The 23102-nt window shown below is 43.7% G+C and overlaps 1 protein-coding gene and 2 long non-coding RNA genes across 3 annotated transcripts in view; 1 reads left to right on the top strand and 2 right to left on the bottom strand.

Annotated features, from left to right (window-relative positions):
• LOC146207010 (RCC1 domain-containing protein 1-like) overlaps positions 1-2008 on the bottom strand; it is a 97582-nt gene extending 95574 nt beyond the window's left edge. The window contains exon 1 of the mRNA XM_084591853.1: positions 1800-2008. Coding sequence (XP_084447979.1) covers positions 1800-1938 — 139 coding nt within the window. The 5' untranslated portion in view covers positions 1939-2008. The remainder of the gene's footprint in view (positions 1-1799) is intronic.
• Positions 2009-2051: 43 nt separating this feature from the next.
• Positions 2052-11109, top strand: LOC146207009 (uncharacterized). Its single transcript, XR_014704662.1, has 3 exons — positions 2052-2221; positions 2954-3061; positions 10895-11109. It is a non-coding gene; the product is annotated as an uncharacterized LOC146207009 (long non-coding RNA).
• On the bottom strand, positions 4193-14565 carry LOC146207008 (uncharacterized). Its single transcript, XR_014704664.1, has 2 exons — positions 14330-14565; positions 4193-4554 (listed from the first exon to the last, which is right to left on the bottom strand). It is a non-coding gene; the product is annotated as an uncharacterized LOC146207008 (long non-coding RNA).
• Positions 14566-23102: the final 8537 nt, after the last annotated feature.

The following is a 23102-nucleotide window of genomic DNA, read 5'->3' as shown; positions in this document are numbered from 1 at the left end:
TTTTCGGCGCTATCATTAAGCGAAGGAAAACTAAAGCACTGGTCTCGTCCATTTTCAGCGTGAAAAAAACATGGCTTACTATATCATCGCTATCACCGCGCAGTTGTCAATATTGTACTTTTTCTTGTTTCATGGTATCGCCTGATATTTCATCGCCGTATGCCTTGTGCCGCCAATTTACCAGAACCTCGCTCATTAACTGCTGTCAAAAATTGAAATGACATCAACATCGTACATTGATGGTTGACACACAATGTCCAGAAGTCGCCAGCTGCGAACACACAACAAATATGGTTGGTTGGTTTAGTTTATGAGGGTTAACATCCCGAAGCGAATCATACTATGAAACACCGTTGTGGAGAGCTCCGGAAATTTCCACCGCCTTGGTTCCTTTATCGTGCCACTAGAAATAGATAACTAATAATCTGTGCATAAAGCTTTATGTACGTTTACATTAGCAATAAAAGTAAAAAAGGAAGAGGTGCACGCGGTCATCGATCCGCACACGAACATGCGCACATACGCATGCATGCACGAGTATAATGTGATATCGCACAACTGAATATCGATGTATCTGCTGCCAGCTGGCTAGATATTTACCCTACTGTGAGGGTAGCTTTTGCGAAATTCCGCAAGTAAAGCGGATGCTGCATATTCTTTTCTGGAAGGTAAACTCATATGCTGCGCGTGAAGGTAAACACATGTTGTGATCAGGCGCACCATGTTCACGTTGAGTATTTCCTACGCTTCTTTCGCGGCTAAACGAAAATAATTTGAAACCAATCAACCAGCGTATCTAGCACAAGAGGGTGTTCCTTGAGGCACGAATTTTCGCCGGTCTGTTCTGTGAAGCCACACTGATCACCAGTGCAGATCACTTTTTTCGTTCAGGCACGGAGAACACACCTTTCCTAACTCAGGCCTGGTGCCGCACCAAAAAGCACAACAATCTCTCACGTGTACACTGCAAGAAACAATCGAAAAAAGAGGAACTCCAGCACGACACGTATTCCGCGCGCGCGCTTGGAAGGGATATGGCGACGCGAGGTCACGTGACGGCAAGCCGGCGGCGCGCGGAAAACGAATGCGGTACTCTGAAATTTTCCAGTGACTCTAGTATTGGGAGCTGTGAAACAGAGTTTGTTCTAGTAACGTTGGACACGATGTGCAAAGCAACCTGCAGGTCGCATTTGCAAGTGTGAACATCGGTTGCGCTGCGCGGCTCTCTGGTCGCATGCGACAGCCGGTCGCGCGCCCTTCGCGACTCGCAAGCTCGCAAGTGTGAACAGACCAAGAGCTGTCAGCATGCGCCGCAAAAGACAGATACGTTTTCAATATGCTAAAATTTGTACTAAACAATGAAGCGTAATCCCGGAGCCCTTTTTCGATCGATTTGTACAGCCGTACGCAATGCACGAAGCAAGACGTTTTCACTACAACATCCAGAAGCCACCGCGCCAACTACGCGCACCACGGCGGACCACTGCCATGGCGACGCGCGGCTCAGACTTCCCCTGCGCTCCAGCAGTTTTCTTTTTTTTTTTTTTCTAACCTCCTTGGTGGTAACAGAGCAACGCTGAAAATGCGCCGCTCTGTCGCCGATGTCCCATCGCTTCGTGCGGTGTGCACCGGCGACAACGACGGGCGTTGGCATAATTAACTGGGTAGGGTTCGCGGCTAGGGCTTGAAACGAAATACCGCTGCGCCGGAGCCGATCGCGGCGGCCACACCGTAAATTACGGCACCGTCTCAGCTGCATTTCCAGACACGTTACCTGCCGAAGAGACAGTACTGCTTACCCGTCACTAGGATGGCGTTCGCCCAACCAATGTGCACAGACCGCAGAGGACTAGCATTCTTCGGACACGCCCTAAAGCATTTGCCAGGAACGAAACAAAAGCATTCGAATTTGTCGAAGCCGTAGTAGCAGTACGACATGTTGCAAGGAGATTCGATTGGATTGGATTGGTACTGAGGCTTCCCAGCTAGATGGAGCCGTCTGCTGCGACCCGGTTGCAGCAACGAAATGCTTCCTGCAACCGGGTTGCAGGAGCAAAATGCTTGCTGCAACCCATGACGTCTTATCCGGTTTAAAAAAAACGTCACGTCCGGCTATTGTTTTGTGGGTAGGTGGTTGTTTTTTTAGTAGCAGAATGGCTGGTCGTCGTCGGAGCCGTGGGAGCTGCGTCGCCGTGCCAGACGTGCGCTCTCGTGTTGTACGGTACGTAAGCAATTTTTTCTATTTTTTAGATATTTCAGTATGCATGTATTGAGTCATTGCCTGTTGTCTGGAACTCTGCATTCAGTTTTCAACTTCCCTGCGCCCGAATGTTCTGTTGACGACTATTGAGCCTGCTTGGCCGGCAGTGGGCCCGAACGGCCCAAAGGTTTATTGTAGAAAGTTTCAATCGAAAGCTCAACGTAGTTCGACACCAAGGAACATACGGTCAAATACCGTTTATTAGGCCAACCGCACGAAAGTCTCAGTCATGTAAAACACGCCTGACTACCAGTCTTGCGTGCGCGTGAAAACGGCGGGAAACTTGGGTAGGCTTTCCTCAGCGGTCTGGATGAATAGTTAATGATTGTAACGTCTTTGAGCTGATGGAGGGACTTAAGGAGATACTAGGACATGACAAAACAACGCGTAGAAGCAGGAAAGGCGAGGATCACACAGGCCTGTGTGGGAAGCTTTTGTTTCGGTGCACCACGACGTACTAACCATTTGTGCGACGTGACCCTTTGTGTGACCCTCATTGCTATGACGCGGTGTAGAATAATGATTTCATACCTCATTTTATGACTGCGCACTGTCAAATGTATGCAAGGCCCCTTTCTAATTACGGTGAGGTAAGCGATTTCGCCTTGTGTTTACATCAACACGTACTTGTCTTAATTTCTTTTGTGTGTGTAAACATCGCTTATATGCTGACGTCTAATATTTGGTACGCAGGGACCTTCCTGATATGTGTTTTGGAGTCTATCATGGGCTTGCTGGTTGCTGAGGCTGAACAAAGGGGACTATGAAAGGCGGAGGCAGCCTATGCTCCAACGCCACAAGGTGAGCCCTGTACTTAATTTCAAAACAATTGCTGTGCCACCGGGACTGGTCATTTGTTTTAACTTTTACACGGGGCAGGTCACCAGTTTGCATAGAGTGCATGAATGAATCGAGCAAGCAAGCATCCCTGCAGCTTCCTGCAGCTGCAGTGTCCAGCTTGTAGTTTGCAGCCTTTCTTCCTCAGCTGCAATTAATGCATCGCAAACAGTGTGCAATGTAACAGTTGATTCAGACTAAGAAAACCAGACTAGCTCCAAAAACAAAGAAATGTTTGCACGAGATGGAAGATCAAACCACGCTATATTGTCTTCTCAATTCGCTGTGAGAAACTAGCAAAGCTGCCTTCTTTAACGAATGGTATTCCTGCACAGATTGGTTGTGTCGCTTTGTTGTGCGTGTAACAAAGTTACTGCAAGAACTTTATTTATTTATTCGGTTACTATCAGGGCCGTTGAGCAGCTAAAAACAGTGACAGTTTCTCTGGGCACCGATATGCCTACTAGCCGATTGTGGCAGGGTTGCTTCACATTAATCAAAGCAGCCTAGCAAATAAGGCTCACTGTAGCAGCAAGAATTGTGAGCACGCCCTCGCACTCACTTGCTTTGTCATCTCCTGCATCTTCTGGCACAGCAGCGCCGGGCAGTCTCTTTCCGCTCATCAGAGATGATCCTTTTATGCCAGGGGTCTTGGAGCACGGCCAGCGAAGCTGCATGATGCAGTCTGCCCAGCTCAATTTTCAGCCGGCGTTTTGAAAGCATTACCACCAGCCCTAATTTCGAACTAAAATAAGCTCAGACTTAGTACCCAGTTAGTATGCATTCATTTTTGATAAGGCGTTGACCACTTAATCTGCATGAACTTTCATTTGACATCACTATGCCTTCAAAAGCAAGGAGCCGGACATCCTGCCTTTTCTTTTATTTCCAAGTGTGCTTTTCTTTTTCTTGCTGAGGATTATAAGTGTGGTATTTATTAACAGGTATGTCATTTCAGTACCTCTCTCCGAGCGATCCTGAAGCTGCTTTTGTCCGGCATTCAAGCGGAAAGGAGCACACGTTGCTTTTCTTTTGCAATAATGGAAGGGCTTGGTCTGGAAAAAAGAAGTTTTGCTTATTTTTGTTCATTTTATCGTTATTTATTGTACTTTGTTTCCTGTTGTTTTGTTATTTTCTGGCTCCTGGGTCATGAGAGAAAAGGCTTTGTCAATGCGGCCCACGTAGCAATATGAGTTTGAGACCGCTGCTCTATGCCCATAATGGCATGGCTATCAATAGATATTTCATAATGAGTTTGTCTGAGGTAATTGTCAAGCAAAAAACTACCATATGCCACTGGTCGGCCCGGACCCTTAACCTCCGCATCATGGTGTTAGAATAGAAGTGCGTGAGCGGGCTGCTCTGCACCGAACAGTAAGTGGCAATACCGATGCGCTGACTTCTGTAGGCTGCAGAGAGGCTGCGTTGACTGTTGGTGGCCGCGGGTTCGCTGGTTGCTGCAAGGAATGACAGTCAGTTCTCAATTTTCGCTGACGCCCCCGCTCCACGCCTTTCTTCGATCATGGTATATTCTAAGTTGTAATGTAATATGGAAAAAAGTGCATTGTTCTCCACTGCGATACAGGCTACGTATTCTGCAGTGAAAAATGTCAGCTTTTTTCGGTGCGAAAAGATGTCGAACAGCTTCAGCTATTGCGGCCGGCATACCAAGATAGGACCGAGCTATACAGTTACTGTTTGTGAGGAGCATTTGGAGCCCAGGTTTGTGTCCAAAACATGGATGACAGAGTTAAATGGGCATGTGCTGCAAAGCGTTGCTAGCAAAGGAAGCGGTCCCCACGATATTCTCTGCCGGCCTTGCCTACCTTTCAGACTTCGAAAAGTAGAAAGCGACCCACTGAAAGGCAGCCCCAGGAACCGAAAAAATAGAAGATCGTCAGACCTTCTGTAGAAGTGTCAGGTGAAGGTAGCATGTGCTTCACACGACACTGCGTGGGCATGGGCCGGCTCAAAAGCCGGGTGCGGCTCAGCCCACGGGCCGTCTGGGCCGACTCATGAACATTTTTGCTGGACCCGGGGTGGGCTTAAACATGCGGGCCCAATCCAGATTCGGGCTTGTACACAGAGAGCCGTGTCCGATTTATAGTCACTTTGTCAGAGTAAAATACACATCTGCGGCGTCGCAGCAACGAAACGGATAAAATAACCATGGTACGCTCCGAGAAAAAGGTTTAGTCTTCATAGCTTATTTATTTACTTATTAGGACACCGCGGTGGCTTAGTCATTAACGCTCTCGAGTACTGAGCTGGGATACCCTAGTTTGATCCTAATTGGGAGACAGCATTTCGGTCGGAGCTGAAAGCATGGCAGGCATATGCTTATAGATGACAGTTTCATTGAAGAACCCCATGTGGCCGAAGTGATCCGCACGCCTGTGCTACGGCGTCCTCATACCTTGAGCCGGTTTGGGACCATTACTCCAGACATAGTTTTTTTTTTTTTTTTTTTTTTTTTTTTTTTTTTTTTCGTTGTGAGAAAATTCAAAACCAAACATAGGTAGGGTTTTCATTTTGAGCTGTTGATTGGATGATTGGAACGTCTCACAACAGAAATAGCCGCAAAGGCTTGATAGAGTTTAGAAATCTCCTTGACGTTGAAATAAGATAAATCTTGAATGAACAATGTTTAAATGAGTCGATTAATGTCGTAAACAATTAGACATGCGCTGGCCACATTGGACGATTCAAACTAATATATGAAATTACTCCCCCTCTGTGACTGAAGAGCAGCAGTCAGACACCGCTCTTGCATGTTTTAAAGCGTAAAATGCCATGTGCGGGTTACTCTAGTGTGGTGCTGCGTGGCGTTCGCCTAATAAATTAGAATAGCGCTGGATGAGGCTGTTTCAGCTATCAGCGAGCACAGACAGTCTGGTCTGCGATAAGGTGCTTCCGCATATGATCAGTTTTGGAGACTAGGAACTGGAGACTAGGAACTGGAAACCTCATACAAACCACTGGGAAGGGCCAACGTCTGAACGCTTTATGAGGTGTGGCCTTTTCCAAGGTCAGCCACAGATACAGTCTTGCTGCCGCAATGGCGCCATCTTTCTCGAAAGGGGAAATTGGAGGCGGGGGGGGACCTTCTACATGCAGAATCAGCGAAGAGCATTGCAGCCAGAACACATGCTGGCCCTGGCGGCGGTGCGATAAATATAGCTATGATATAACAGCACCTCTTGCACACCACAGGGCGGACACGCTGCCTGAGCTTCTTGTCTTTCTTCTACCACCGTCGCCTCCAGTTCACAGATACATTAATTCGAGAAGAATATTGGCTTTCTCTTTCTTTGACGGAGGTGATACCTACGCTTGACGAACGGCCGTTTTGGCATGGCGTGAAGACTACATACGCATGCAATTGGCTACTTTGCATTTCCTCGAGATTTTAATCAGTTATATCTTGCTGCACGCGGTGTCTAAATATTAAAGCCTCCTCACAAGAAGTCCAATTACTTTTTCTTTTTTTTTTCCCCGGAGGCCCCCCTCGAAAGTTTAGACTTGGTGGGGAAGGAGGAAGCCGCTGTGGCAGTGTAAAAGGCAGCGCACGAGCTCACTGACTGCCGGCGTCTCACAGTCTGGCACACACCTGCGTCGATCGGCGTCTGTCTGCGTCCCATTGTCGGGGGCGCTCCTGCGTCGAACCATGTCGAACGCGCCACTGCGCGCCGTCGGCAAGATGAATTGGAAAAGCGCAGTGTAGATTACTAGCGAGGAGCTCGGCGCCTTTTGGTCTGGGCCACACCGTCTGCGTTGCAAGGGCCGTTACGCGCTGTCGGCCAGACTAAGGGGGTGACCGCGTGGCCGGCTTGAGGGTACTGACCCAGGCGGGAAGACGCCGGGATTCACTTGAACCTTTTTTGTTTCCCGATGGCCCGACTTGGGCTGCTGTCGCCGTCTGGCCAAACACCCCGCGTTCCTTTCCGGTGGGGAATTCTTGTCACAATAGTTGAAAGCGGCAGCTCTCGCGCTCGTCTCGTTGTCGCCATCCTTAACAGGCGACATGGCTCTTGAAGCTATTTTTCCTGCGTTTTTCAACAAATTTGATAAAACCTGGTATTTTGATATAGTTTCTTGCACTGATTTCAAATATATAATTGTTTCCAATTGGCCAATTAGTTCAAAAGATAAAATGAAATTGTTCATAATTTGCGGGAACAATGAAAAAATAACCACACTACAAAAAATTCACATGAACACTTTGCTAGGTACTAGAAAGCATAACGAATACAATGTTACGCGCACTTTTGTATAACAAATATTAGCGATGTTATAGCAGTTCAGAATTCACTGCTCCAAATGTGAGTGCCTTCCTGCCTGATTTAGAGCAAAATTGAAAACTTTGAACTGCTATAACATCGCTAATATTTGTTAAAAAAACAAATGCTCCTAACATTGTATTCATTACGCTTTCTAGTACCTAGCAAAGTGTCCATGTGAATTTTTTTGTAGTGCTGTTATTTTTTCATTGTTTCTGCAAATTATGAACAATTAATTTCATTATTTCTTGAACTAATTGGCCAGTTGGAAAAATGGTTGCATGTTTGAAATCAGTACAAGAAACCGAATCAGAATGCCAGGTTTTATCAAATTTGGTCAAAAATTGGAAAATAAGCAGAAGCGGAATGCAATACAGCTGACATATTTCGTGGTGTGTTTAGAGACTGTAAATGGCCTAAACTAATACATTCTTTTTCAGCGAATTTCTAACAGTGTAGAGTTATCATGGGAAGACGAAAGAGTCACACTGGCCATACTGCCCGAATCCGTGAGTCTCACTGCCTGTCGGAGGTTGGGCACACTACGAGCAGTGGCGTGCCGCGCCGGCGCGGCTCGTTCATGCACAACTCTTCAGACACCATGCTCCACATCATGTTCTACTTGGCACTTGCTGTATTTCATTTTAAACCAGCCAAAGGATAAGACAGAGAATAGAAGCGAACGAGATGAGTCTGGCTTCTCTGTTTCTTGTCTTTTGGCTGGTTTAAAATGAATGATTACCAACTCGCCCAGTCGTTAATCTTGTTGCTGTATTTACAGGGAATTCCCACGTCTGCTGCTGTGGTTTAGTTTAGCACTGGTGAACGCTGTCTATGTTGGGATACATGCAACATAAATAACTTGAAAGTAAAAGATTGCACAGCCATTATTGTGGCTAGTTTGTAAAGCATGGGATGCATAATGTGGAGGTCTCGGACCTCAACAGTGGCATGTTTCTTGTTTTTGTTTTGTTTTCCTAGTTTGCAATGAGTTTTTTCTCATTTGAGAGTAGATACACTGCTAATTACCGTTCATCACCAATGCAGATTTTGTTTTTATTAGTTAATTATATGCTTTCCTCAATTTCATTCTGTTCGTTTGCATACCTGTGTCGTGACAGGGCCTTTATATATTTTTCCTTTTCTGCTAAATAGAAGAGCATGAGCCTCTCATAGCCTGTGTTGCTTTGGGACATTAAATCTCATAAGCCAGACCAGCATGAGCCTCGTTTCTGGCAGTCGTAGATCTATTTCATTGAACCTCTTTGTTAATAATAAGCTTGTCGAACATACGTCAGACAAAAACATACAGTATTATGGGTGTGACACCGTGAAGGTGTCAATCATTAGAAATTTTACAAGTGTTGGGCAGGCATGGAGGGCCTATCATTAACATGTTAAAATTAAGGAAGCTCCGGTGCCACTCAAGCGAAAACATGAGAAGCCACTGACAGAAAGCCATGGAGTAGGGCATCTGAAGGAGGAAAGGGCTATCCTTGAGGGCAGTCTATCCTTACTGAAGGGATTACTGACCAGTGCTTTGGAAATTTTATCAGAACAGGCATGGGATGAAAAAAATTATATGCACAAGATAGGGAGTGGAAATGTGCTGCTTACTGATGTGAACTCCGAACTAGTCTAGTGGTGCTTGAGCACATCATAGTGGTATAGTCCACATTTCTCAAGCTAAAAGAGTCATGTTTTTAGTCAAACTTATCGTTCGGGCATCAAGTATAGAAACAAGCATTGCATTTTCTACTAGTTTGTTCCAAATTGTTTCTGAGGTCATTTGTGTTATTTTAAACATCTGTACATGTTTTGCCTGTTAGTCTTGTATTTTCACCAATGCATTGATCTTTGAATAAAAAGGAATCAAATAGGTTATTTTGGTATGCCAGGTATAAAAAATTCAGCTAATAAAATCTTTTGACTTTAGAAACGTGCTCCAAAACAATTTGAATGCTTCAAAACTCCCGTTTTATAGCTTCAAAGTGCTCGAGCCTGCTTCCACCTCTCCAAGTTGGTTTGTGGTTCAGGTCATTATTGACAATTCTGCATGACTCAATTGATGTCTTCAATTTGGAGTTTTGGGAAGGGTTTCATCCATGGGGAAGAGTGAAAAATGCTGGCCGAAGATAAGGAACGCTGCATTATGAAAATTCCGATTGCTATTGGGCAACCATCTCATGGATGATGGCACTTGAAAGCGTTTTGACTGGAGGTACTCGCACTGCTTGGGCTAGGCCAGTGCAGCACTTCATCTTACAGGAGCATATGCACCTAATTTTGATCGCATTTTGCTTGTTAATGACATGCAAAACATTACTCTGTACAGATCATCACCTGGTTTTTATCTTCAACCGCTAAATAATTTATAATTGAATTTTTGTCTTCTCTGTTTCAGGGTGTCTATACTCCATTAACACACTGAATGTTAGTAGTGCTGCTACTGCACTTAAAGTCAAGTGTTGGTCTCTGTTTGCAACATTTTTTAGCTGCTTTGAGAAGTATGATGCTCATGGACAGCCTCCTTAACAACATGAACTGGTGTATTTGTGATGAGGACCATATATCAAAGACAGCTAGAGGTTTTATGATGCTAGCATTGTAGCAACTGTTGTGGTGCTGTAGTTCGGTGAGGGATTTGGCCATCTTGTAGTTTTTGCCTGTTTGCTGTGGCCACCCTCAAAGTAAATAGCTATGGTCCTGTCACATAGTTTGAGAACTTTTTGTTACTTGTATGGAAATTACTGTTTGGCACAAAATGACTTATGGCTACCATCATGTGCATTATAGAGGGCCAGCGACTACATTTCGGTGGAACAGTTCCTCATTCTTTTTCACAGCCCATAGGAAGGACTTCGCAAGTTTAGAAAAATGAAATGTTCACAGCTGAGTCAGTCGCAATTCTGGAATCATGCTGTGTAGTCGACAAACGCTACAATCCGAGGGCAACACATGTCGTCTAATGAACAGTGCAAGCGAAACTTCTTGGATGCAGCAGCAAATGAAAATGTGCACACATGGTTTTCAAGATGTCTCAACGTTTATTTATATGCTTCGCAACCTACCAAAGCACAATCAGCTGTCTGTTCTAATGTCTGCGGCCAGTGTTGATAACTTCATATCAGTTCTTTACCACCTATGGTGTCCATTTCTGCTGTGCATGTACACTGCAGTGATACATTGTCACACGCATGCAGAGAGCACTAGTACTGGCCTTACTTGGGGTAACCTTTTTGTTGTTTTGACTTTTCTCATTCTTGAGCTATGCTACAAGGGTGCACACTTTTCTTTTTGTCTGGTTCCTTTGACGAGTCATGAATTCAGCATTTGTGCTCCTTTCCTTTTTGAGGGTGTAGTGACCATATGCAAATCCACTATTGGAATATATGAGCTGCTGCATAGTCTGCAGTCCTGTTATCTTTTTATTTCAATTTGGTACGTCTCTGAGTTGCTCTGGGTGTTTTGTTATTGTTCTGAGCTTGCATTCTTTTGTTTTTTCGCCCCGTGACAGCCGATCCTGCACGTGACTGATACTAGTCGAGAGATCACAACAGCTGCCCACCTTTAAAAGCATGGCATTCCCTGGCCCAAGTTGACTGCTCCCTGTGCTACTGGCTCAACAGTGTACTCACAAGTCTGCACTTCACTTACGAGCGTAATGGCAACACACACACGTTGGCCATAGCTTCCCATAGCTTCTGTGTCAAAATAAAGTATTCCTACTTATGTGCCTTTTCATTCATTATTAACGCACATGATTGGAGTTAATAAACACTCCAGTGCCAAAACACCATGTTGACACACTCATTTATGTTTAGACTGCCTACCTTCTGCATTACTTCCCTTTTGTAACCTACCTAGAAAGGTAAGTATTTACTTTATGTGTCGTAGAACCACATGTATTTGTTATTTCTTTTGAGACTGGAAATAATCCGCAAAACCAGTGAAGTAAGAAAAGTTTACAGATATGTTTCGTAGACAATTTTTAGAGGTAAACCCAATGAAGATGTTTCGAACTGCAGACAGGGACTGATGATAAAATGGCAAAGTGGGCGGTGTTTGTTGAATTGCATAAGATTGGTTTAACTCAGTATTTTGCAGATGAGCAGCAACTTTCTTAATTGCAATGCTTACTTACACCCATACTGTCACCTCATGTAATGCTTAAACATTTGGCAGTGCTAATCACTTTACTAAAATATTGAACTCTTGGCCCTTCAAAGTGAATTGTGTTCAATAGCGAGGTGACATGCTTGTAGCAATGAGATTAGATCTAACCTTGGATACCCGCTTAATACACTATTGCTGTGCCTCTATGCTACTGGGATGGTGAGGCAGCATACTAAAAGGGCATAAAAAAAAGCGTGTGCAGTAATTCTTTACATGTAACAATAGTTGAAGCCCTCAGCTAATTTAATGTGACTGCTTAAAAGGCCATATTTACCAAAAAAGGCAATTTGAGCGACAAGGATGAGTGGCAGATAGTATGACCGGATGGATTGGTCTGTGTGATGTGAGGACCATGGTATGGTCCAGCTGCCTACCCAAGCAGCTCCTTTGACATGAGAAAAACTCATTGCCTTTCAGAATCCCAAATCAGATGTGCGAGTTGGGAGTTCATTTACATAATGTGGTAATTAGTAATTTTACAAATTGGTATGTGTGATAAAAGTGCAAACTAAGATTGGTGAGTCAACAAGTAGCCAACTAAATGTACAGGGATGAGGATACAGGAGTCATAAATGCTGTGGCATGTTTTCCTTAACAGCGGTGCTGAAGTGCCCCCAAAATATTTGTTGCATTTGCTCAATTTATGTGTATTTCAGTTTCTGGTATAACCTTTCCCACACCTTTAACCTTTAGGCACAGTAATTGTAAGTAAAATTGGCAGTTAAAAAAATAGCATTGTCAAGATGACAGCGTTCCAAAAAATTGAGAAATAGTAATTAAGGTACGTATAGCAGCAAAAGTTGCTACACTGTACCATCAGCATACTCGTGTGATCCCAGCCATTTTTGGAACCATAAATGCAGTATTAACATCAGTAGTTTATCAATTCAGTTTCGGACTATCCTCATGTTTGACAAGATTTTAATGATGAAACTTTCAGCTTAATGCCTCCAGTAGCCTGAGTATTCTGAAGCATAGCATTGTTGCCTTACTTAATTACTTGGCACACTTTCCAATTTTGCAGTGAGAAATTTTCTTAGCTTAAAACTGAAAAATTTGGCAGTACTCTGTCAGGGACGAAGCAAGCTTTTGGAAAAGGAAAATAGAGTAAATGTCTCTGAGTGGATATGTGCACTGTGAATGAAACTAATGAGCAAAAAAAAAGCATATGCTTTCAAGCAAAGTATTGCAATGCTTAATATTACATAGAATTCCTCCTGGCACACATAGATTTCATATTTCAAGCTGCCAGTTTCCATCATGCAAGGACGACTGGCAAGCCATGTTTTGCGAGAGGGTACCTTTCTAAGTGGACTCAGCTGGGCTTAACCTGATTTCCATGAAATATATATGGAAGGGTGCTTAAACCAGATGCTATCAGGCTTTAAGTATACCTGCAGGTAAGGGCCCTGCCAACTACTATTTTTAATAAAGAAAATTTGATATATCTAGTCGTCACTTAGTGTTTGTCATATATACTCCCTCAAGCACAATTAATAGGGGTCTAATCGAGCTGCTTGGTTGATACTAAAAGTGAAAACGCAGCACTGACACCAAACATGGACGGGCTACTGCTCAATTAAAACGCCTGGAGAGAGTGCAACGTAAGTCAACTTAATCGCTTTCACTTCTTTCTTGCCGACTGCGACGTAAAGTATCGGCAGCACTTGCGTAGTGGTCACCTTTACAAACCAAGCATGCTATGCGTCTGGTCATCGACTGGCAGCTGTCGGCCGGCGCATCCTCGCCGTCGATTCTCCTAGCAACGCCACGCCCTCCGCGGCACGGATTCAACCCTCTTTCCAGTTTGGTTGCTAATGGCCATCAATTTTCGCTGATTATTGCACTATAAGCAGGTAAGCCATCTCTACTAATTGAGCACATAAATAAAATATTTTATCGAGTTTAGTTTACAGCGCAGCCCTATGGCAGTCGCGTAACCGGCGAAGCGAATAAAGAGCACATCAGAGGATGAAAGTTCGGCCATTCACTCTGATGCATATCTTATGCACTGGATTTGTTAGAGACCAACATGGAATAATTTGAACAAATTGTTCGATATAAACGGTCGTTTGGCTGCTGGATATACCATTGCTTGTAAATCCGGCCGCGCAAAATATATAGTAAAAAAATTTACTTCTTTTTCCATATTTTATGTTCGCAACAAACATATGCATAACCACGCACTGAGATCAAGTGCCACACGAAAATTCGCGCTTCCACTTCAGTTCGAATAATAGCTCTCGAGGTCAAATGTTCGAATGAGTCACGTTACATATGCTGTATGCGAGGTGGGTACGTGGGGGACGAATTAAACTGCACTGCAAAAGATGGTTTGGTTTGGTTTATGAGGTCCCGAAGCAACTCGATCAGGCTATGAGATACGCCATATAGTGGAAGGCTCCGAGAATTTCGACCATCTAGCTGGGTTTTTACCGTACCGCGCAGTACACGCGGGCGCCTTGTTAGTATTCGCTCCCATCGAAAAGCAGTCACCCCAGTCAGGATTGAATCCCACACCCTTGAACACAGAAGTCGAGTACGCCAACTGCACCAGCACAGCGGGGGAGGGAGGGGGGGAGACTGCAGAAGACACTGTTGCGTTGTTGGGTGCTTGGTTTTGCCCGCGGCAGCTACGTTTTTGTGACATGGCCATGCAGTCCCGTTCCATCTAGCTTCCACTGGGCCATCGCAATTCAATCTCGACTACCTATAAAATCGCAACCATGCAATTCCTGGCACGAAGTCGCCTCCTGGTCGAATTAGCATGGCTTACCCTGCTCGAGTCGCCAGACAGTTCGTTTATACACGCTGGCCAACAAAGACGTACGGGATCTGTTGGCTCTTAAATGATCACAACGGTGCACTGCAATGCCGATCGACGCCACGTACACGCTTACGGGCGGCATGCAATTCGTTGCAGCCTCCGCTGCTGCGGGTGCGAGTCGTGAAAAAAGAAACTATGCCGGGACTGCGGGCATTGCAGAATTAACATGCAGTTTCACGGGTTGGTTCGGCTGGAGGCTTTTAATTGTGCCCGTGTATGCGGTGCGATAACAATTAATTAAGCAGGTGCTGGTATATAACTGATAATACTTTTTAACTAGTCATGCGCACTAGCGCCTCATTCACTAACAGCTATAGGTTTGCTGAGGTCGCAATTATAATATCTATATCAGTTGTTTAAATTTTGGAAACACCATTATCGTCCCCGCTTTTAGCACATGAATTTAGGCCGCGCATGGCAGAAAACGAAACCTCTCGGTCGAGGATAATTTAGTGCGCGCGGCATATATATTACGGGTGTACGTTGTACGATCGCTTCGCTAGCCATTCCTCCCGGGCGCTCCCGAACATTATGAAAGGAGTGACACCCGCGGCGGTGCGTGGCGCGTATTCAGCATGCATGACTAGCGTGGCGATTTGCGCTCACCCGCTATATAGTTTCGGTTTCGCCTGTGTACGGCCGAAACTACCCGAGCAGGTAGCGTAGATGGCAGCGTACTGCTCCGAAGTTGTCACTTGCTCCTTCGTAGCGCACAGGAGGGACGGCAAGCTTCGAAAGCAAGGTATACCCGCACATATGAAACGGGCTCATAAGAGAGCCAGGTCATAGCCTCCTCTATTTTTTCGAAAAAATAGAGGAGGTTATGGCCAGGTACGCGCTCGATCATCACAGTGGTTTCAATTTAGCCCGCGCATAAAAATTTCTTGCGCTAAATACGCCAACAGAATTATGTTTTGGGAAAGTTTACACTGATATAGATACTGACATGGGCGTCGGCATGACCCCCTGCATGGTGCCAACAGATTCTTATTCACTGAAACTGCATTGTCAGGACACTTAGTGACATAATTTGTTCATTCTAGAAGGACAAACTCGTGGAAGTTTAAATTTTGGGGCTTGTGTTATTAAATTAAGGAAAAAGTATGGGAGATGAAATAAACCCCACCCTTTACAACCCCCTTTACTGATACATTATCACCAGGTTTGATTTGGTTGTTTAATCTGATGCAAAAATTCATAAGAATAGCAATAAATGGACAGCAGAAGACAATTAAGTAGTTCAGTTTGGTAGTTAAAATCTTAAGGGTCACTGTATCAAATGCTTTTTGAAGATTAAGAAAAGGCAGCTAATTTTATTTGAGTTGAACATGCCCATGCTTCTCATTTAGTGAATCAGTATATACAAAGCATTCCTCATCACCTGATGGGCCAGCTCATCAAGACACTTACAGTAATTGCTTAACTGTGGCTGCATCCTCTTTGTATGAAATAAAAAACTAATTGAATTTGAGGCAAACATTTCTAAGAAAGGAAAAGGCGCGAGTACTGAGTCATCAAAAGTGCTTTAAAATTGAGATACTCGCTTAAAATCAAGAGACTTAGCTGCAGTATATGCAGCCAAAGAAGAAACAGAAAAAGGCTTTTGAAATGTCAAAACAAGTGATTTTAATAGCACCCCCAAAATTCAGCAAGAGTACTGGGCAATTTTAGAGTGTATGGTTAAAGCAGAATTCATTTTACCCAAATTTAATACTCACCTTGGCTGTTCTGCCAATGGAAAATTTTTCTAAAAAATTGTAACACTTAGAAGCACAAAAAAAGCCTAGCCCTGAAGGCTTTTGCTTTCTTTTCTAGAATGCATTCATACCTTCAGTTAGAAATGTTAAGCTATAGAAGCACGATCAAAAGCGACCATTCAGAGCTTCATTGGAACTATCCAAAATATAAGTTATGAATTGCAAAATAAAACGACCCATGTTTAAGGTCTAATTGTGTTTTTTAAGTTTCGCTCTCAGCTATGCTGGTCCCTGTAGACCTTTCCTCAACTCTTTAAACTGTACTTCAAGACCTAGTAGAAGTGGTAGTAATAAACTTTATTTGGCTACAAAAATGAGTGCCAAAGAGGTTTGCAACTTGTAGAACCAGGGCCATCTGTCACTTCGACATGGAGGACTCCAGCCAGGTACACCAATTAAAAGGAGGAGAGTCAAGATAAAAGGGGGACTGAATGGCAATGGTGCAAAGGAAAAGCAGTGTTCTAGGTTGAGAGAGAGATATAGTTGGGACAAGATGCTTTAGGTGGAAATGGTAAAGAAAGAAATTCACTGGGAGAAGGAGGAAGAAACTTTAATAACATGGAGTATTAGGCACCGAGAATGTCCTGAGTACGGGTCACCAAGGCCAACCAGTCCGTCAGCTGATGCAAGACTAGCCAAGCCCACCAGGTCGGGAAACAAAAGTGAGGAAAATGAAATGTGCCGGGATGGTGAGAAAATTTGTTCCCATTTTATGTTTGACATGAGATTTAGTGACAGAAGAAATGAAGAGGTGTCAAAAGAAGAATGAGATAATCTCGAAAATGCTTGGAAAGCAGCTCCATTCATCAAATTGACAGGTTGAAAGAAGCCGGCTATCCGGAACATGGTGTCATCTCAGTTGCTGAAGGAACCTATAAAAAAATGAAAACAAACAGCAAGGAAGCTATGCCTAACACAGTGGACAGAATACAACAACAAAATCTGGTTGCAATACCCTATCTGCACAGCATATTGCATGATTTGAAACGAATAGGCAAAAAAGTAAATATCGAAGTAGTTTTTACAGCTTCGGAAAAGTTATCGAAGCTTTGTAGGATCACTCAAACTTGTGGTGTGCAGCGACGCACATGCAGCATAAAACACCAGACTTTATTTGTACCCTGCAGCACAGGTGTGGTGTATGAGATCCCATTAAGCTGTGGGGAACGCTACATTGGACAAACGGGTAGATGCCTCAATGAACGGCTCTGAGAACACAATTATACCTATGAAAAACTTGCAAGAAAGAAACATCTGCGAAGGAAACGTTGCTTTGCACTGCAGCAGGTGCACAGGTTGTATGCCCTGGCTTCTACAGGGCGTAAAGCCAGGGGGTGCGTCAGAGACCCCCCCCCCCCCCCCCCCCCCCCATAATATTTAAGAGGGGTCCGAGATCCCCACAAGCTTGAATTCAAGCACGAGGACTGTGAGAATACAAACCAGGTAACCATTGTTTTGTTCTTGTCAGTGGTGTAATTGGAAGGTTTTTTCTCTACCGTTTCAACAGTTTCACATTGAGTATTAATAAAAACCAGAGATGGAGAAAAACAATGATTTCTTCCCTTTGTATAAAACGATTTGCAAAACAGGCAACCAGCCACTTTCTCTCTTTATTTCCCTTTCCACCAATGCTCGAATCACTACAGACCCCCTCCGATTGAGCCAGACTTTAAGCACTGGGCTTCACAAAACAAAGATTATTGGTAGAAGCAACAAGCAGATTACAAGAGAGATTCTGGAGGCAAGAGTCATCAAACAGAAAAAGGGCTTGTGCATCAGTGCACCTTTGATAATGCTCAGTGAAAAAGAACTTGAGATCCTGTAAGTAGCGTAGGCTTACTCAAAACGCTTAGTATGTTATATCTTTTCTTGTATGGCAGTTTTCGGTTCTATATCTGGTGGTTTTTAAGGCTAACGACACGACTTAATCCTGCTCATTCATACTTTACATTTTGACAACAGAAGCCCATATACAGCTCAACCTGGCTTTTTCATTTTTCTTCATCGAATGTTTAGCGGTGAGGCATGTGCTTGCTCATGGTGTATACTACTTCACTTGCGTTTTGGATTTTTGTGATTTCTTGTTTATTGTTACTTTTTTTTTGTCAATGCTTTGTTAGGAGAGAAAACTGGTATACGTGTATATGACGTTTTGACTTCGGCTGAGTCACATGTTATGAAAATGTGCATGAACTCCTCCGTTTTCCAATAAACCTCAGTTGACAGTCAGTGCTGTGTTCATCTCCCTACCTCTGACCACATCTATCTCAATCTCAAAGACCTCATTCCAAAAGTAACATGCACAAGTATTGATACAGCCATAAATTTATTACAATGAATAAGACTTTGCTGTCAACCATGATGAACTTGACTTTCTGCAACATCTAATGTCAAAGTGAAAGTGATCGCTTCTTCTACTTATATGCTTCGCTTATTATTAAGGAGATTATTAAGTTGGTTTAGACCTTAAGGCAGAATATTAGTTTAAATAGTTTAGTCACACAAACAAAAAAACACGGAAAAAAAATTATAACCGAGCTTTTTCTTGGTTGAAGCGCCGTACAGAGGAAGAAAGTAATCATATTTACACAGGTGGAAGCAGGCTCAAGCATTTTAGAACAGCTCAGGGAGCAGTAATAAAGTAACTTCGGAGCAGCTTTGAAGCAATAAAACTAGAGTTTTGGAGCAATCACATTATGTCTTGGAGCAAGATTCTAGACTCGCTTTTAATAATAGAATTCTAGCTTCCTCACTTAACTCTTTGACTGTCGAATATTCCGAAAAAAAAAAAATCACCTCCAGTGTCGAACTATTTCAAACGCTATGCGTTTAGCGCAATACCCGTACTGCAAAAACGCCGCGGGACGGCATGCAGCCGCAGCACCTGTACGGCAAAACCAGTCAAAGGGTTAAATAGCAGCAAATGGAATGCTGCCTTCTACACTTCATAATTGAAGATCGTTTAACTAAGAGATTTATACTGTTTTGTAAGATTCAAAGGTGGACTTCACCACTTTGATGCACTCAAGTATTGCCACTAGTTTGAAGTTCACATCAATGAACAGTACATTTCTGCTTTCTATCTTGTGCATATTCTTTTTGATCCTGCGCCTGTGCCGATAAATTTCTGGGTACTGGCCAGTAACGCCTTCAAGGAAGATAGGTGGCACTTTAAGTATAGCCTTTTTCCCCTTCAAATTCATTACTTTATGGCCCTCTGTGGCTGCTCAAATTATTGCTTGAGCTATCTTAGTTTCAACACACTGGCGATAGGCCCTGTATGACTTTCCAACACTTTTGAAAACACATTTAGTGACTGGCACCTAAGTGGCATCACCTCCATAAGAGTTCCAAGTGTGCTTTTTGTCTGTCGTAGGCATGACAGGCTAGATGGTGAAGCACCTGCTTGTATTCACAGCAGAATCGCTATAAGCAAACCGTGTAGTTCGTTGCAGCTGGACAAGTTTCCAATGGCTCGTAGTCATCATCGGCCAGACTATACCAACTGCAGGGTGAAGGCCTCTCCCATACTCCTCTACCTGTGCTAGCTGCATCCACTTTACTCCTGCAAACTTTTTAACCTCATCCGCTCACCTAACTTTCTACTGTCCCCTGCGACGATTTGCTTCCCTTGGAATCGTTTATTACCCTAAGCGAACATCGGTTGTACTCTCTACGCATTACATGCCCTGCCCATTTCATCTTCTAGATTTCCACTAGAATGTAATTAACTCAAGTTATTTCTCTAACTCACTCTATGTGCTTCCTATTTTTTAACGTTACACCTACCATTTTTCATTCCATAGTCATCTGCGTTGTCCTCAACTTAAATAGAACCCTTTTCGTTAGCCTCCATGTTTCAGCTCCATAGGTGAGTAAGTGTAAGATGCAACTGCTGTATACCTTCCTCTTGAGCAATACCGGTAAGCTACTAGTCATAATCTCAGAATACTTACCAAATCCACTCCATCCCAATCTTATTCTAGTTATTTCCCTTTCATGATCTAGATCTGCGGTTACTGCCTGTCCTAAGTAAACATATTCGTCTACCACTTCCAGTGCTTCGCTACCTCGTAGTAGTTTGGTGCGCCTGCTTCACTCGCTGATCTCATTTCCCTCACCAGAGGCGATTCAAAAGGCCGGAAGTAGGCGCTATATCAAGTGCACAGAACATTTTCCGTAACGAATTCCTCAAATTTGCTTATAAGCAAACATTATGCTGCATACTAAAAATAATATTAAAATTTTATATGTATTAGGCTCGGGTGAGATGCATTACACCTCTGCTACCGGTGTGCTGCCATCGTTTTGACTACACCAGCCACATACCCTGTATACAGAACTCATAACAGACCATTGCCCAGCTGCGCTTCTCATAGTCGCTTAACTTAATTGTCTCGGATTGCGGTTCTTGCTGCCAATACCAGTAATGTCCCACTGTGCGGCAAAACCGTGCTGCACTAAATTTAATGTCAGAACATTGATGCAGTCGAGTTGGAGCAATTTTGGAGCACTTCCACCCCTGCATTTAGGATGAATGCAAAGAAAGGAATACTGCAATCAAATTCTAAATTCTAAGTTCATTCTAAGTTCAAAAGGCAAGCCACCATGTCAGTGTTATCACTCAGTATCCTAATTTCTAAGTTCAATATCACAGGAAAGACAATTGTGCCAAGCTCAAGCTTAACACCGTTCAACATGATCCAGTTACATATATATATATATTCCTGCCGAACATAATCACAGTTCCCATATTGTAAGGAATCTTTATCAACCATGCTTTTATTTATGTGTTTATTGATACCTCAGAGGTCCTAATGCAAGACTTTACAGAAGGAATGGGCTTGTGCACAGTGATAAATGGCAACAGGTTAGTGGTATACATGGCTATGATTAGACAGGTTCTTCGATGGCAGTATTGAAGCTTACAGGATCACTGATGAGGGATGATTCCAGTTGTGAACAGTGCTTGCGAAGAATGACTCATGAAATGTAGTTGTGCGGGCATGCGGTGAAACGCCACTTTTACGATGACCTGTGCGAGGTGTTCTATACACAGGTTAGCCGAGACGACTGCCATGAGGTCTTGTATGAAAAGCTTGTGATAAAGGCAAGGGCATGAAGTACAGTGACGAGAACAGAGACTGTAACAGAGATTTCATGGCAGAGATGCTGAAGGAGTATTCGAGGGAATGAAACTGGTGGCATGGTTTTGAACAGGCTCATAAGGTTCAGCAAAGTTACAGTAGTGTGGATCAACTATATGATTGGTATATTAAAGTTGTGATCACACAAGGATTTTGTAATCTAGTAATTTTACACAAGAAGGTGCCAGCCATGGGTAGGTTACGATAGAGGTATCCAACAGTTCTATTAGAGTAATTAGTTACATGACTTACAAGGCAAGACAATGTTAAGCCATTAGTGAGGTGAACACCAAGGTACTTAAACGAATTCTTTGAAAAAGTAGTACTAGTGTTAATTTTGTAAGTAGGATGTGTTGTTTTGGCAGTGGTGAGAAGAAATCAACAGTTTAAAGCTTCTCAGGGACGGAGGCCACATAGCACATCACTATTGTATGCAAATTAAATATAGATATAAGGCAGAAGCGTCGGACGAGTTGGTTACAGAGCAGCGAAGTACACAGTCATCAACTAAAATGTGGCTGGTAGAAGTTACTGAAGGGAGATCGTTAAGAGTAAGGTACAGTGCTTTGTGGAACACATAGCCGAAAGAAAACTTTGAAAAAGAGGACTGGGTATTAGCAGTAACAAACCGCGAGCGGTCGGTCAGAAAGCCTTGGATCAAACTAGTGGATAGAGGTTTGTTCAATTCAGGCAGCTTCAGCAGAATGCGGGCAACGTGAAAAATGCGTGCAGACAGGCGACGCAACTTGGGAAAAGCGGTAAAAGAAAATCGAGTACCGAACCTGCTGGATATTTTTTTCGAAGTTAATACTGGGATATATTGAGGGCGAAAGGCACCATTTCGGCTCCATCTTAGTGCCTATACCCTGCGCGATTCAGGGAACGTAGGAACGGGTGAATGCTAAATATTTTTTACACACTCTTGTACACTACGCGAACGCGCACACTTCGTGAATAACGCGAAATAGAAGTGTCCTTTCGCTAAGGCAGTTTTGGGAAAACTGCTCGCAGCTTCGAAAAGACCCGTTTTATCTGGAGTGCCCGGCATTGCAAAAGAAAGAGCACATAAACACCCTTCCAGAATCAGCCAAGCGATCACATACGGTGATTACATAAACGCCGCAACCTTCAAAACGAAAGCCAAGACCACCTACACGTTGAGAATATTCTTCTTCCATGGCAGCACAAACCAAATCACGATCCCCATACACAGGCCTTTTACATACGCTCTTGGTTTCTAGTATGCCACACTGTGCACCATTCATGCTTCAAAAATAAATCCAAGACGCCCTGTTCGTGAAGCAACACGCAAATATGATTTGTTGCAGAATAAACGGAGAGACCGACGGGGTCCGCAGGTAGGAGCACTCTTTCAACTTCCGTGGATGCACGAAGCCTCTACTGCGTTTATCGCCTCTGTCGTTACTAACGTAATCCATGAAGAAACTGCAAGATGAGCACTGAGGCACGAAATGTGCACGACGCAAAAATCGCGATTCACACGACCACACATTCCAAACGTCGTTTACAAACACACGACACGTGATCTGCCTTGGGCTTTCCTGCAAAAACCCCAATCCGAAAATAATAAACAAAGCCAAGCCAATCCATGGGTTGCAATAACGGTATAATAACGGTTTGCTTATTTTCACCCGGTTGCACCAAGCTTCTAGCACCTGAACTTGCAGAGAGCCGGCTCCGTGAACTGCGCATGCGCGCCCAGGACCAAAGTGGAAAGGAGGATGAGTTGCTCTTCTGGACGGATGTGACGTCAAATAGCTTTTAGTGCTTGTTTTTTCTAGAAGTAAGCCTCAAACT

The sequence above is a fragment of the Amblyomma maculatum genome, chromosome 1, assembly GCF_055883805.1.
Source record: "Amblyomma maculatum isolate TAMU_Amacu chromosome 1, ASM5588380v1, whole genome shotgun sequence".
Lineage (NCBI taxonomy): Eukaryota > Metazoa > Arthropoda > Arachnida > Ixodida > Ixodidae > Amblyomma > Amblyomma maculatum.
The sequence above is the reverse complement of the archived record's forward strand: the minus strand, read 5'-3'. Positions and strand labels throughout refer to the sequence as shown.